This window comes from Salmo salar, chromosome ssa16 (genome assembly GCF_905237065.1).
Source record: "Salmo salar chromosome ssa16, Ssal_v3.1, whole genome shotgun sequence".
Taxonomy (NCBI): Eukaryota; Metazoa; Chordata; class Actinopteri; order Salmoniformes; family Salmonidae; genus Salmo; species Salmo salar.
The window spans coordinates 65,676,778-65,693,683 of record NC_059457.1 but is presented as its reverse complement, the minus strand read 5'-3'; the positions used below and the strand labels follow the sequence as shown (position 1 = coordinate 65,693,683).

Genomic DNA, 16,906 nt, shown 5'->3' with positions numbered 1-16,906 from the left:
GTTCAGCTCCACTCAACCCCTCCCATCTGTCTCTTAAAACTTTTTAGGGATAGGCGTTCCGCTAGCAACCGACCTCGACAACATCCGGTGAAATAACAGAGCGCCAAATTCAAAATACAGAAATAGTCATAATAAACTTTCATAAAAATACAAGTGTTATACATCGGCTTAAAGATTAACTTCTTGTTAATCCAGCCGCTGTGTCAGATTTCAAAAAGGCTTTACGGCGAAAGCATACCATCCGATTATCTGAGGACAGCGCCCCGCTTACAAAAGCATACAAACATTTTCCTGCCAAGTAGAGGAGTCACGAAAACTTTAGCGTATTCAATAGCGTATTCAATAGAAAGGAAAAACAACGAAAGGTGCGCACTCGGTCACGCGCCCAAACCAGCTCTGGATACTTCCTCAGTCCACTGACCAAAAGGTCTCATTCTTCCTAATTTTTCAGAAAACAAGCCTGAAACAATGTCTAAAGACTGTTGACATCTAGTGGAAGCCATAGCAACTGCAATCTGGGTCCTAACCCATTACATACTGTATAGCATTCAATTGTAAAGCACCCACATCAAAAAGATCCCACTTCCTGGATGGATTTTTCTCAGGTTGTCGCCTGCCATATCAGTTCTGTTATACTCACAGACATTATTTTAACAGTTTTGGAAACTTTAGAGTGTTTTCTATCCAATACTACCAAGTATATGCATATATGCATACAGCTTCTGGGCCTGAGTCACAGGCAGTTTACTTTGAGCACCTCAGTCATCCAAACTTCTGAATACTGCCCCCTCTCCCTAAAAATTAACACCATCCATTTTTGATTTGCCATATATTGTCAACTGTGCTGTGATGTTTCACAAAAGTTTCCTGTTTCAGCATGACAATGCCCCCGTCCACAAAGAGAGGTCCATACAGAAATGGTTTGTTGAGATCGGTGTGGAAGAACTTGACTGGCCTGCACATAGCTCTGAACTCAAATCCATCTTTGGGATGAATTGGAACGCCGACTGATCAGTGCCGACCTCACTAATGCTCTTGTGGCTGAATGGAAGCAAGTCCCTGCAGCAATGTTCCAACATCTACTGGAAAACCTTCCCAGAACAGTGGAGGCTGTTATAGTAGCAAAGGGGGGACCAAGTCTATATTAATGCCCATGATATTGGAATGAGATGTTCGACGAGCATACTTTTGGCCATGTAGTGTACATCAAGTTTAATTGTCAAGTTACTGTTCTAAATCAATGTTATTTGGAATATTCCATTATTATTATTAAAGGTAGAGACATCATAGTAAAAAGCCTTACTGCGGACGTGGTTCTCAGCACAGTAGAGCATATCAGCTGCATGGATAAACTGGTATCCAGAGCCTCGAACCCGGAGCTCAGCCTCAGTGTAGCCCAGCACGATCTTCCCCCTGCAATGCAATAAGATTCACAAAAACACCATTATTATAGACGAGACGATAGTCGTCTATTATAGGCATTGGTTGAAGCTCAGTGTTAAATATATGTAAGCCAATATGACACCAATCTCAATGAAAATCTCAAATCAACTTGTAGGTACACAACACACTCATCCGCCTCTCGTCATGAGCCTTTCGTCCGTTACCGAGAACCACATACCAGATTTTTAAACTGCAGATTCTTTTATAGGGCAGTTAGCAATTGATTTAGTTAGCAAAAGTATTTATTGCAACTACCTAGCTCAAGTTCTAGACACTGGATTAAAACAAGACTAAAGAGTCCATAAAGTGACTATTGGGCTTAAAAAACACCGGATTGACTAAGTTTGTAGGTGCAGCAGTTTTTATTAAATGTATAATGTATCGCTCTCACGTGCACATTTGCATCTGTTAAGAAACAACGATCATCTACCTTTTTGTAGCTGACAATGCTAACATATTTTTTTAGCCGAAACTCACAGTTCTAACACTGGATTGGTTGCTCGGCAACAACACAGCGGCTTGCACCATGCTGCCAGTCATATGAAGTGTATATGAGCAAACCTAGTCTAATGCATATCAAATCAAAGTTTATTTGTCACGTGCGCCGAATACAACAGGTGTAGACCTTACAGTGAAATGCTTAGTTACAGGCTCTAACCAATGGTGCGGGAAAGAAAGGTATGTGTTTTGTGTGTGTGTAGGTAAGTAAAGAAATAAAATAACAGTAAAAAGACATTTGAAAATAAGAGTAGCAAAGCTATATACAGACACCGGTTAGTCAGGCTTATTGAGGTAGTATGTACATGTGGGTATGGTTAAAGTGACTATGCATATATGATGAACAGAGAGTAGCAGTAGCGTAAAAAGAGGGGTTGGCAGGTAGTGGGACACAATGCAGATAGCCCGGTTAGCCAGTGTGCGGGAGCACTGGTTGGTCGGGCCAACTGAGGTAGTATGTACATGAATGTATAGTTAAAGTGACTATGCATATAACATAAACAGAGAGTAGTGTGGGGGGGGGGGGGGGGGATGATTCAAATAACCAACTCATTATCAAGCTTTGATTATTTGAATTAGCTGTGTAGTGCTAGGGCAAAAACCAAAACTTGCATCCAGGGGCCACAGGACCACGTTTGGGAAACCCTGCCCTACGGTAATGCCCAAGGACATAGTGATTTATGGCAAAGTTGCCAATTGTGGGCATGCGCCTGTCACGGAGAAATGCAAACACCAGCTGGTTGACAGAGCGCCGGGCCATCTCTATGCGCTTGTTGATGTCCTCCTCCCACTGAAATCCAACTCCTCCACCTTGTGATGACAGAGTAGACCACCGATGTGATGGGAACATTCAGATGACTACCTCCTAATCAGCTGGTGTCTGACGCACCAGGGCTGTCTCCTTTATGTGTCCCAAGTCGTTTCCACCGAGGTGGATGACTATGATATATTCACAATCACTCCTCGCCTTGGCAAGAAATAATTTTTCAGAACCCTTCCATTGAGAACAGCTCATCTATATTTTGCGCTCCTGTAGTCATCTAGCCAGCTACATTGTGTAATCGCATAGTAAATATTTGCTTCAATCTTTGTTTCCTTGCTCTTGCCAATTTGCTTTGAGCAATGATCAGTAGGAGTGTAAGCAGGGATCTTATCAATAAATCGATTAATAAAACACATGACATTGTGAGGGTTCACAAGGAGAGCATGTGTTATGCTGTATTATAAACTGGGTGGTTTGAGCCCTGAATGCCGTATACCACGGGTATGACAAAACATTTATTTTTACTTTTCTAATTACTTTGATAACCAGTTTATAATAGCTATAAGGCACCTCAGAGGTTTGTGGTATATGACCAATATACCACAGCTAAGGGCTGTATCCAGGCACTCCGCATTGTGTCGTGGGAAAGAACAGACCTTAGTCGTGGTATATTGGCTATATACCTCACCCCCTCTGGTCTTATTGCTTAATTATAATGTCGTATAATAATGTTGCATAATCACCTTCCGGTGTAAAAAACACGGAAATAAAATAAAAATTTTTTTTTTTAAGTGAGAATAGGCATTGGTCTGAAGCCGAAAAAAGAAAGGAAATTCATGAGCACCCATGCTCTTCCAAGGTTTTCCAGCACACAGCTTTCACCTACTACAGTATCTATGTTGATATTGTACTTCAAACTATGTATCATTTGGCTGTATGTATTTTTAGACCTAGGCCTATTGTAAATTTGTATTATTGTTGCTTCACCATCTGTATTGCAAAAAGAAATACAAGTACAAACATAACTTGTTTGAAACACAATTGGTTCTGTGCTTATGTCAATATTACACAGGTAAGCTAACGGTTACAGAAATCAGGCATGCAGACAGGCTCTATCTATCTGAGCTACTATGTCCAACACACCACCTGTTGTTATGTTGGGCACCTACTGACCAAAAAAGGATGTTCTTATGATATTTTCTTTTCAATGACATGTTTTGCTAAAATAAAGGTTTTAGGAAATACAAGCATGTACCACATTACTACAAGACAAAACAGCTCAATAAAGCCTGATGGTCTTGTAAGTATTTATAGCAAAGCTTGCTTTCATTTAATAAAAAATACAGGAAAAGGTAGTGTAATGAGAACGTCTCACTGTGGAGTGTGAAGAATCAAATACTTTAACTTGCATGTGGTACAAATCACATTATTGTGGAAGCACCTCCTATAAGAGTATGAATTAGACTGTTTGAGAAGGTTTGAATCCTATTCATCCTGCCTACACATAGTTTGAAGTACAATACCAACATAGTTATTGTAGTAGGGCAAAGCTGTGTGCTTGAAAACCTTAGTAGAGCATGGGCGGAATAGGTATTGTGGTGCTCGTGAATTTCCTTTCTTTCTCGGCTTCAGATTATTCTCACTTAAAACACTTTTTTTGTTTTTTATTAGAGACAGAATATAGACAGAATAATAATTGTAAAACCATAATCCAATAGGACCATAATCCAATAGGACATCAATGGCAATGAAAATATGTTTGAATTACCACTACTTCAAACATATTATAGCCATATGACAAGAAATTGCTCTTCACAGTAACAAACACCCTAGCAACACCCCAGCAGGCAAAACTGGTTGAAATGACATCATTACAACCAGATTACCACGAGTTCCGTTTTTTAAAAGGGGTTCTAATGACGTTAATTCAACCAGCTATAACCGGTGGAACTTTTAACAACATTCCATCATAATGTGAAGTAAGACTGAATATTGTGGGCATACTTGGCGTCGCAGGCCATGGGGGTGAAGTCCAGCTTGTGTTTGGTCCTGAAGATCATGTTCTTGGTCCTGATCTCCAGGATGGATGGAGGCTGGAGGGGGGTAGCGATGGCAAACAGGGCCAGCTGGGGGGGCACGTTGCAGCCGTCATCCAGATGGCAGTTCTGGCCATGCAGGAACTTCAGACGGCCCTGGAGGGTCAGGGCCTGGGGAGAAAAAAAAAGAGCTGGTTGGTCCAGGCTTCCTCATACAGTATTAGTTGTTTCCGGTCACAACTTGCAGACTTGTTTACGCTGCTGTGCGTTTTTGTTGCCGATCTTACTTTGCTACCTGACGGTTTTTACTTTTTCATTACCGTATATTTTAACTTTTTCCCTCACTCAACTTTTTTTACCCCGGAGGTTTTATCTGGACATGGTTCGTCAGGACTTCAAACAGCCGAAGCTAAGTAACATTAACATGATGCCTTCTAATTGCAGTCGCTGTACTCATAATATACAGGAGAACGATCGCCTTACGGCGAGGATAGCTGTGCTGCAAGTCCAGCTTCAGACGCAATCGTTAGGCAAGGGTAATTTCAGTGTAGGAAAGGATGAAACAGCGTCTGTGCCACCAGTAAGTACAGATAGTAACGTTAGTATAAACCCCCTCGCACGGTCCCTGCAGCCGGACATCTTTCTCATGGCTTCTGGAGGGAAACGCTGTAGGAATGCTCAACCGGTGTCGCTTATTCAGCCGACAGAAACTTTCAACCGGTTCTGCCCATTAAGCGAGTCGGAGTCGGAGGCCGAGACTTCTCTGGTCTCTACTCCTCCCATTGTGGGGTCTGAGACGCCGAAGGCTCCCACCATTAGCTCTGACAAATTGAAAACCCTAGTCATTGGCGACTCCATTACCCGCAGTATTAGACTTAAAATGAATCATCCAGCGATCATACACTATTTACCAGGGGGCAGGGCTACCGACGTTAAGGCTAATCTAAAGACGGTGCTGGCTAAAGCTAAAACTGGCGAGTGTAGAGAGTATAGAGATATTGTTATCCACGTCGGCACCAACGATGTTAGGATGAAACAGTCAGAGGTCACCAAGCGCAACATAGCTTCAGCGTGTAAATCAGCTAGAAAGATGTGTCGGCATCGATTAATTGTCTCTGGCCCCCTCCCAGTTAGGGGGAGTGATGAGCTCTACAGCAGAGTCTCACAACTCAATCGCTGGTTGAAAACTGTGTTCTGCCCCTCCCAAAAGATAGAATTTGTAGATAATTGGCCCTATTTCTGGGACTCACCCACAAACAGGATCAAGCCTGGCCTGTTGAGGAGTGACGGACTCCATCCTAGCTGGAGGGGTGCTCTCATCTTATCTACGAACATAGACAGGGCTCTAACTCCTCTAGCTCCACAATGAAATAGGGTGCAGGCCAGGCAGCAGGCTGTTAGCCAGCCTGCCAGCTTAGTGGAGTCTGCCACTAGCACAGTCAGCGTAGTCAGCTCAGCTTTCCCCATTGAGACCGTGTCTGTGCCTCGATCTAGGTTGGGCAAAATTAAAAATGGTGGTGTTCGCTTTAGCAATCTCACTAGTATAAAGACCTCCTCCATTCCTGCCATTATTGAAAGAGATTGTGATACCTCACATCTCAAAATTGGGTTACTTAATGTTAGATCCCTCACTTCCAAGGCAGTTATAGTCAATGAACTAATCACTGATCATAATCTTGATGTGATTGGCCTGACTGAAACATGGCTTAAGCCTGATGAATTTACTGTGTTAAATGAGGCCTCACCCCCTGGTTACACTAGTGACCATACCCCCCGTGCATCCGGCAAAGGCGGAGGTGTTGCTAACATTTACGATAGCAAATTTCAATTTACAAAAAAAATAACAATGACGTTTTCGCCTTTTGAGCTTCTAGTCATGAAATCTATGCAGCCTACTCACTCACTTTTTATAGCTACTGTTTACAGGCCTCCTGGGCCATATGCAGTGTTCCTCACTGAGTTCCCTGAATTCCTATCGGATCTTGTAGTCATAGCAGATAATATTCTAATTTTTGGTGACTTTAACATTCACATGGAAAAGTCCACAGACCCACTCCAAAAGGCTTTCGGAGCCATCATCGACTCAGTGGGTTTTGTCCAACATGTCTCTGGACCTACTCACTGCCACAGTCATACTCTGGACCTAATTTGTATCCCATGGAATAAATGTTGTGGATCTTAATGTTTTTCCTCATAATCCTGGATTATCGGACCACCATTTTATTGCGTTTGCAATTGCAACAAATAATCTGCTCAGACCCCAACCAAGGAGCATTAAAAGTCGTGCTATAAATTCTCAGACAACCCAAAGATTCCTTGATGCCCTTCCAGACTCCCTCTGCCTACCCAAGGACGTCAGAGGACAAAAATCAGTTAACCACCTAACCGAGGAACTCAATTTAACCTTGCGCAATACCCTAGATGCAGTTGCACCCCTAAAAATTAAAAACATCTGTCATAAGAAACTAGCTCCCTGGTATACAGAAAATACACGAGCTCTGAAGCAAGCTTCCAGAAAATTGGAACGGAAATGGCGCCACACCAAACTGGAAGTCTTCCGACTAGCTTGGAAAGACAGTACCGTGCAGTATCGAAGAGCCCTCACTGCTGCTCGATCATCCTATTTTTCCAACTTAATTGAGGAAAATAAGAACAATCCGAAATTTATTTTTGATACTGTCGCAAAGCTAACTAAAAAACAGCATTCGCAAATGGAGGATGGCTTTCACTTCAGCAGTAATACATTTATGAACTTCTTTGAGGAAAAGATCATGATCATTAGGTAGCAAATTACGGACTCCTCTTTAAATCTGGGTATTCCTCCAAAGCTCCATTGTCCTGAGTCTGCACAACTCTGCCAGGACCTAGGATCAAGGGAGATACTAAAGTGTTTTAGTACTATATCTCTTGACACAATGATGAAAATAATCATGGCCTCCAAACCCTCAAGCTGCATACTGGACCCTATTCCAACTAAACTACTGAAAGAGCTGCTTCCTGTGCTTGGCCCTCCTATGTTGAACATAATAAACGGCTCTCTATCCACCGGATGTGTACCAAGCTCACTAAAAGTGGCAGTAATAAAGCCTCTCTTGAAAAAGCCGAATCTTGACCCAGAAATTATAAAAAACTCTCGGCCTATATCGAATCTTCCATTCCTCTCAAAAATTTTAGAAAAAGCTGTTGCACAGCAACTCACTGCCTTCCTGAAGACAAACAATGTATACGAAACGCTTCAGTCTGGTTTTAGACCCCATCATAGCACTGAGACTGCACTTGTGAAGGTGGTAAATGACCTTTTAATGACGTCAGACCGATGCTCTGCATCTGTCCTCGTGCTCCTAGATCTTAGTGCCGCTTTTGATACCATCGATCACCACATTCTTTTGGAGAGATTGGAAACCCAAATTGGTCTACATGGACAAGTTCTGGCCTGGTTTAGATCTTATCTGTCGGAAAGATATCAGTTTGTCTCTGTGAATGGTTTGTCCTCTGACAAATCAATTGTACATTTCGGTGTTCCTCAAGGTTCCGTTTTAGGACCACTATTGTTTTCACTATATATTTTACCTCTTGGGGATGTCATTCGAAAACATAATGTTAAATTTCACTGCTATGCGGACGACACACAGCTGTACATTTCAATGAAACATGGTGAAGCCCCAAAATTGCCCTCGCTAGAAGCCTGTGTTTCAGACATAAAAAAGTGGATGGCTGCAAACTTTCTACTTTTAAACTCGGACAAAACAGAGATGCTTGTTCTAGGTCCCAAGAAACAAAGAGATCTTCTGTTGAATCTGACAATTAATCTGGATGGTTGTACAGTCGTCTCAAATAAAACTGTGAAGGACCTCGGCGTTACTCTGGACCCTGATCTCTCTTTTGAAGAACGTATCAAGACTGTTTCAAGGACAGCTTTTTTCCATCTACGTAACATTGCAAAAATCAGAAACTTTCTGTCCAAAAATGACGCAGAAAAATGTATCCATGCTTTTGTTACTTCTAGGCTGGACTACTGCAATGCTCTACTTTCCGGCTACCCGGATAAAGCACTAAATAAACTTCAGTTAGTGCTAAATACGGCTGCTAGAATCCTGACTAGAACCAAAAAATTTGATCATATTACTCCAGTGCTAGCCTCCCTACACTGGCTTCCTGTTAAGGCAAGGGCTGATTTCAAGGTTTTACTGCTAACCTACAAAGCATTACATGGGCTTGCTCCTACCTATCTTTCTGATTTGGTCCTGCCGTACATACCTACACGTACGCTACGGTCACAAGACGCAGGCCTCCTAATTGTCCCTAGAATTTCTAAGCAAACGGCTGGAGGTAGGGCTTTCTCCTATAGAGCTCCATTTTTATGGAATGGTCTGCCTACCCATGTGAGAGACGCAGACTCAGTCTCAACCTTGAAGTCTTTACTGAAGACTTATCTCTTCAGTAGGTCCTATGATTAAGTATAGTCTGGCCCAAGAGTGTGAAGGTGAACGGAAAGGCTGGAGCAACGAACCGCCCTTGCTGTCTCTGCCTTGCCGGTTCCCCTCTCTCCACTGGGATTCTCTGCCTCTAACCCTATTACAGGGGCTGAGTCACTGGCGTACTGGTGTTCTTCCATGCCGTCCATGGGAGGGGTGCGTCACTTGAGTGGGCTGAGTCACTGACGTGGTCTTCCTGTCTGGGTTGGCTGCTGCTCCAGTTTCAACTGTTCTGCCCGCGGCTATGGAACCCTGACCTGTTCACCGGATGTGCTTGTTGCACCCTCGACAACTACTATGATTATTATTATTTTACCATGCTGGTCATTTATGAACATTTTAACATCTTGATGTTCTGTTATAATATCCACCCGGCACAGCCAGAAGAGGACTGGCCACCCCTCATAGCCTGGTTCCTCTCTAGGTTTCTTCCTAGGTTTTTGGCCTTTCTAGGGAGTTTTTCCTAGGGAGTTTTTCCTAGCCACCGTGCTTCTTTCACTTGCATTGCTTGCTGTTTGGGGTTTAGGCTGGGTTTCTGTACAGCACTTTGAGATATCAGCTGATGTACGAAGGGCTATATAAATACATTTGATTTGATTTGATTAGTTTGGAAACCAATAGCCGAGTAATGAACGAGACTTGGGAGGATAGCAACGTGAGACAACAGTAGTACTAATAGTAAATACTATTAGAAAATACTTTTAGTAAATACTAAAAGTATACTATTGTATTACTAGTATTAAAATAATAAAATAAAATAGTAGTATGTAAATAGTACTAGTATTTGTGCACTTGACTGAGCTTGTCTGGTACCAATGGAATAGTTTCAAAAGACAGAGGAAATCGTAAAGATGAAAGTATTTGAAAGAAAATGGATACTAATTGAACCCAGGTCTGGTGTAGAGCGGTGCAGCTACTGTAAGACATGGATGTACTGCGCAGTATTTAGGCCTGTCGTCCCATTGATGGCCTTTAAGATGTGCCGAGATTTGTTGCATCCTGGAGGGAGACACACTGATGGATCAAAACACAGTGTGCGTTTTGAAGAACGGTGTTTTGGCAACTTTCCATCCCTTAAGTCACTGTCCCTCTTTCACTCTTCCACTCTCCCTCCCTCCCCTCTCTCTCCCCTCTCCCCCAGTTTGTCCCTCTGATCGTGGAGCTGTGCTGTAAGCTGGTGGAGAACATGGGTATGGAGTACACAAGTGTCTACAGGGTGCAGAGCAACAACACCATCATGTCCATTAGACCAAGAGGAAACTCCCTTTAGGGCCATGGGCCGACACTGATTTTTAAAGTCGCAGGCAGGGCTTCCCCATCACGAGACCATGATCAACCATGAACACGACTCATGTCAGCTACACACAAAACACAGTAAAAAAAAAGGAAAACAAAGGAAACTCATATTCACATTTTTCCAGACCTAAAATGACCCTTGTTTCTTTCAAGGTCTAGCTTATCTTATGACATACATTTTTTTGTCCATATGCAGCCATTTTCATCTCAATATTAAATCATTTCTGCGTAACAATTAAGTGCCTTACTGTAATAGTTTTCCAATAAAATTGTCAAAAATAATCCAAAATAGCTTTTTAGCAAAACAGCACTTTTTTTTTTAGGACTGTCTGGGAGTGGTCTGAGTGAGGGACCTAATTGGAGGGGCTTAGTGGGAGTGATATGTAACCTGAAAACTAGCTAGGTTTGGAACTCTCTTCGTAATTGGTATATTAACTTATGCTGCCTGGTGATGTCACCAGGCAGGCTATAACTCCACCCATGCAAAACTTGCTGATTACAAGGTCCTGTGTAGATTGTATTTTCAACCAGCAACTATTAGGAAATAACACTGATAAATATGTTTCATACTTTTACAGTCTTAGTTTCATCAGCTGTTATATGACACAAAACACAGGAAACATAATTTTGACTGCACTGGGCCTTTACTGTAAAATATAATTTTGTTCAAATTTTTCTTTCTTCTTCTGTGAAGGAAGTTTGAAGGACCCTGTTCCTCTCTTGGCTTCAAGCTCCAGTGTTTGGGACAGATCTTTGTCCGGCTTTAGCTTGGTGAGGCTCCTGGACTTCAATATGGACTGCCGTGGGGAGCAGAGGATTATTGCGTATGGCGTCGCCAGATGCGAATGTTAAATTCCTGAAAGGGAGAAGATATGAGATATGATTCACGAGCACAACAAAGCTTGCTTCAGTCACGTTTGTTCATGAATGAGAAGCTGGCTGTATGTTCCACATATAGGAATTCCTAGACATCAACAATCAAACTGCTTAGACATCAATACAGCTCACACTCAGATGAATGATGAGCATATTGATTGCTGGTACACTTTATGGTACTGTACTTATGTATTTATTTAAGGCACATTTAATTCTATCACATATATTTGTACTGAGGCTTGCTCATGGCAGTGGCTGCATCTGCACTGGCAGGATGATGTGGGCGCTAGCCCAAGGCCTGAGTTGCTATCCGCTGAACGGGCATCATGCCAGGGCTGGAACTCAGCTGAGCCAGTTGGTTGCTGAAGTAGTAGGCAGCTGCATGGGACTGGGCCTGTGGAATGTACACATTGAAGTAAAAGGCTATATGGAATTCGAAGTTAGCATTTCTCAATAAAATGTTCATTACTCATGTCCAAGTTGGATAAATGATTTTCTGCATGGACTCTTGTTTGGATTTACCTGTGGAATAGGAGGCTGGTAGGAGTTGATGACGGTGTTGGGCACTGCCATGACACTGACCATCCTCTGCTTGTACCTGTCTGCCAGGTATTGTTGGCGCTGTTCCTTGCTCTGAGCCAGGGCCACGTAAAGCGGCTTGGTGCCCACGATACAGCCATTCATCTCCGTCACAGCCTTGGTGGCCTCCTCGGGGGAGGAGAGGGAAACAAAGCCAAAGCCTTTGCTGCGGCCGCTCTCCGTCATCACCTTGGCGCTGATAATTGTTCCGAATGCAGAAAACTCCTTCCTTAAACGGTGATCATCAAAGGCATCATCCAGGTTCTTTACAAAGAGATTTATACCTCTGTATTTGGCCTTGGAGTCAGGCTTCTTCTGCCCAAACTTGAGTTTCAGCAACGTCTGGCGCTCTGCTTTCTTCTGGCGCGGCCTACATATATCAGCCTCCTGTTTAGCTCCTTCCTGTTCATCTCGTTCACGGCTCTCTGTGCATCCTCATGCCTCTCGAAGCAAACGAAACCGAACCCACTCGACTTTCCATTATCGTCTTTCATAACCTTGACACTAACGGTTGGTCCATATTTTCCAAAAAGCTCAATCCGTTTCTCATCGTTCGTGTCTCTGCCAAGGTTCTTGACAAACACGTTGTTGAACTCTCTGGCCTTGGCTCCAAGCACCTCCTCTCGCTCTTTGCGTGACTTAAAGCGCTCGATAAACACTTTTTCGTTATCCATTAACATGCCATTTAATTTCTCGATGGCTCTATCAGCAGCCTCTTGGGTCTTGTATCGAATATAACCATAACCCTTGGAATGGCCATTCTCGTCACAAACTACCTTGCTAGAGTAATGTCTCCAAATGCTGAGAAGGTCTCATACAGGTTTTTGTTTGTTATAGACTTCTTGTCCAGGTTCTTGATGAAGATGTTTCCCACCCCACTCTTCCTCAGGGTACAGTCAGGATCAGACTTCATGATGCGCAGATATCTTCCTTGGAGCATATCATTGCTGAACATGAGCAGGGCACGCTCAGCATCGTCTTGTTGATAAAAGTTAACGTAGGCATACCCGAGGGAACGGTGTGTATCCCGATCCCTACATACACGGAAAGAAAAGATTGGTCCAGCCTCACTAAACATCTCGTTTAGGTCTGGCTCGGTAACATTTTGGTGGAGGTCACCAACATACAAAGAATTCATTTTGGAGATTTTGAACCTAATTCACACGTATCGAAGCTAGCTCAAGAACACAGAATGACAGGTGAATGAACAGCTGTCATGTACTTAAATTCCCGGAACTAACTCATTTGTGATGTCATAAGTGATGTAGCGTGAAATGCAATTCTGATGTTCCATCTTTTCTTTATTGCATCATAGTTATGTAGTTAACAGGATTTAGATGGCAAACAGAAACATTTACATTTTGAACACATAAATAAATGTACCCCAATCTTTCTTTTTTAACTGTTTGGGAAGTCAGAGAGAGATAGATACAGTTGAAATCGGAAGTTAACATACACTTAGGTTGGAGTCATTAAAACTAGTTTTTCAACCACCCCACAAATTTCTTGTTAACAAACTATAGTTTTGGCAAGTCGGTTAGGACATCTACTTTGTGCATGACACAAGTAATTTTTCTACCAATTGTTTACAGACAGATTATTTTACTATCACAATTCCAGTGGGTCAGAAGTTTACATACACTAAGTTGACAGTGCCTTTAAACAGCTTGGAAAATTCCAGAAAATGTTGTCATGGCTGTTGAAGCTTCTGATAGGCTAATTGACATAATTTGAGTCAATTGGTGGTGTACCTGTGGATGTATTTCAAGGCCTACCTTCAAACTCAGTGTCTCTTTGCTTGACATCATGGGAAAATCAAAAGAAATCAGCCAAGACCTCCATATCATATATCAAACTTGGACATGAGTAACATTTTATTGTTGACCTCCACAAGTCCTTGGTAGCAATTTCCAAACGCCTGAAGGTACCACGTTCATCTGTACAAACAACAGTACGCAAGTATAAACACCATGGGACTACACAGCCGTCATACCGCTCAGGAAGGAGACGTGTTCTGTCTCCTAGAAAGGAACGTAATTTGGTGCGAGAAGTGCACATCAATCCCAAAACAACAGCAAAGGACCTTGTGAAGATGCTGGATGAAACAGGTACAAAGTATATATATATTTACAGTAAAACGAGTCCTATATCGACATAACCTGAAAGGCAGCTCAGCAAGGAAGAAGCCACTGCTCCAAAACTGCCATAAAAAGCTAGACTACAGTTTGCAACTGCACATGGGGACAAAGATTGTACTTTTTGGAGAAATGTCCTCTGGTCTGATGAAACAAAAATAGATCTGTTTGGCCATAATGCCCATCGTTATGTTTGGAGGACAAAGGGGGAGACTTGCAAGCCGAAGAACACCATCCCAACCGTGAAGCACGGGGGTGGCAGCATCATGTTGTGGGGGTGCTTTGCTGCAGGAGGGACTGGTGCACTTCACAAAATAGATGGCATCATGAATCAGGAAAATTATGTGGATATATTGAAGCAACATCTCAAGACATCAGTCAAGAAGTTAAAGCTTGGTCGCAAATGGGTCTTCCAAATGGACAATGACCCCAAGGATACTTCCAAGGTTGTGGCAAAATGGCTTAAGGACAACAAAGTCAAGGTATTGGAGTGGCCATCACAAAGCCCTGACCTCAATCTTATAGAAAATGTATGGTCAGAACTGAAAAAGCGCGTGCGAGCAAGGATGCCTACAAACCTGACTCAGTTATACCAGCTTTGTCAGGAGGAATGGGACAAAATTCACCCAACTTATTGTGGGAAGCTTGTGGAAGGCTACTCAAAACGTTTGACCCAAGTTAAACAATTTAAAGGCAATGCTACCAAATACTAATTGAGTGTATGTAAACCTCTGACCCACTGGGAATGTGATGAAACAAATACAAGCTGAAATAAATAATTCTCTCTACTATTATTCTGACATTTCACATTCTTAAAATAAAGTGGTGACCCTAACTGACCTAAGAGAGGGAATTTTTACTAGGATTAAATTTCAGGAATTGTGAAAAACTGAGTTTAAATGTATTTGGCTAAGGTGTATGTAAACTTCCGACTTCAACTGTAGATATAAATGACTATTATAACTCCAACACAGGATACACATGGCAAACACTAAGCATGTTCTCTTTATCGATGGATAAAACACAAATAATAAAATTGAAAATAGTAGGTTGGAATGATTTTTTATACTCAAATCGGACAGAGAGAGAAACCACACACTCAGGTCAGAGGAATAGCGTTTGGTTCACAGTCATTGCACCTTCAGTGAGAGGTTGAATGAACAATACCCCTGTAAAACTGAACCGTTTAAAAATGTAATAGAGCTCTGTGTCAGTCAGGTTTGCTATATATCTGTTTGTATACTACAGTGGGGCTTTTACTCATTTGTATGAGAGCCGAGGAGTGTCAGGAGAGAGTGAATGCTTCCAACAATCTCCCTTAGCCAACCGCAGCAGTCTAGACTAGAGAGAGACTAGGACTCTCCCTTCGCTCTCCCATTCAACTGCATGACACATTCCTCTGCTGCCTCTGTGACAATGAAAATGATATCACATGTGCTCTCTTCTCCCTACTCCACTCAGAGTGCCTGTTTTGTTTTCGCGCAAGAGAGAGAGACAGGATAAGAGAGAGCGAGAGCGAGAGGAAGATGGAGAGAGAGAGAGACCAGTCTTAACGGCTGAGCCTGTCTTTGAGCCTGTCTCTCTGTCCCTCGCTAGGCTGGCTGGAGGCCTGGGGGCCCTTCGATCACACTGTAAACATCCAAGATTCCCTGTCATCCCCAGCGATAACCCAGCAGGCCATAACCCTGCTCATCAAATTGCTAATTAGAAAAGCCAGGGAACCCTTTGCTTGTGGCTTTTGGACTGATAAAACTTTCAGACCCTCCTCCTCCCCTGCCTGCCAGAGCCCCAGAGGGACAGTGTAGAACTACATTACGTTGCACTACATTAAACACACACGCACATACACTACAGTAGAAGCATCCATCTATCTCCATCACGTGGATGCGTGGTACACCTTGATGAGAAATAACACAGAACAGCAGAGCACGCAGGTCGCACGGTTCGCTGGAGGGGCAGAAATACTTATTTACATTCACAGTAAGTAACCGACATGTGACGTGCACGACATGTCAGTGTCAGGCTCGCTCTGAGCTCTTTGTGTGACATGACAGGACAGGACAGGATGGATCGGAGAAGATACTTCGAGAGCCATGTTATGTTCTGTTCCTTCGCCGTTGCGTGTTTCCACGGCAACACATCAGTCCCTCTCCTGACAGTGATGAGTGTTATGGAGCTAATGAAAGGGAACTTCTTCTTCTGTCCCTGTTAAAGCATCAGGACATCAGAGCTAATTGGCTTTGGGTAAATACTAAGAGTTGAGGTGCGCTAGGTGCACTGGGACGGTATTTTTGAGTTCACGCCTGTCCTGTGGATTTCTGCTTAAGCTGCAGGTTAGGAACATACTGGACCTTCAGGTTAGGAACATACTGGACCTTCTGTTATTGTAATGAAGGGCTGTAGTTGAATAGAACGCTACTACAGCAGTACAAATGACCTAGTCTCTCGTTTACATGGCCAGCACGCAAGATTTGGTTCTGGTTGGGGAACATACAATTAGCCCAAACAACTACCTCTTCCCCTACTGTAATAATATATTTTGCTCCTTTGCACCCCATTATTTCTATTTCTACTTTGCACTTTCTTGAACTATAAATCTACCATTCCAGTGTTTTACTTGCTATATTGTATTTACTTTGCCACCATGGCCTTTTTTTTGCCTTTACCTCCCTTATCTCACCTCATTTGCTCACATTGTATATAGACTTATTTTTCTACTATATTATTGACTGTATGTTTGTTTTACTCCATGTGTAACTCTGTGTTGTTGTATGTGTCGAACTGCTTTGCTTTATCTTGGCCAGG

The 16,906-nt window shown here is 42.7% G+C and overlaps 1 protein-coding gene and 1 pseudogene across 1 annotated transcript in view; both read right to left on the bottom strand.

Moving 5' to 3' along the window:
• ahr1 (aryl hydrocarbon receptor 1 alpha) overlaps positions 1–16,906 on the bottom strand; it is a gene marked incomplete at its 5' end in the record, with an annotated part of 94,160 nt that overhangs the window by 16,981 nt on the left and 60,273 nt on the right. Inside the window, 2 exon segments of the mRNA NM_001123686.1 lie at positions 1,304–1,413; positions 4,709–4,911. Coding sequence (NP_001117158.1) covers positions 1,304–1,413; positions 4,709–4,911 — 313 coding nt within the window.
• On the bottom strand, positions 11,139–13,178 carry LOC106574289 (polyadenylate-binding protein 1-like; annotated as a pseudogene).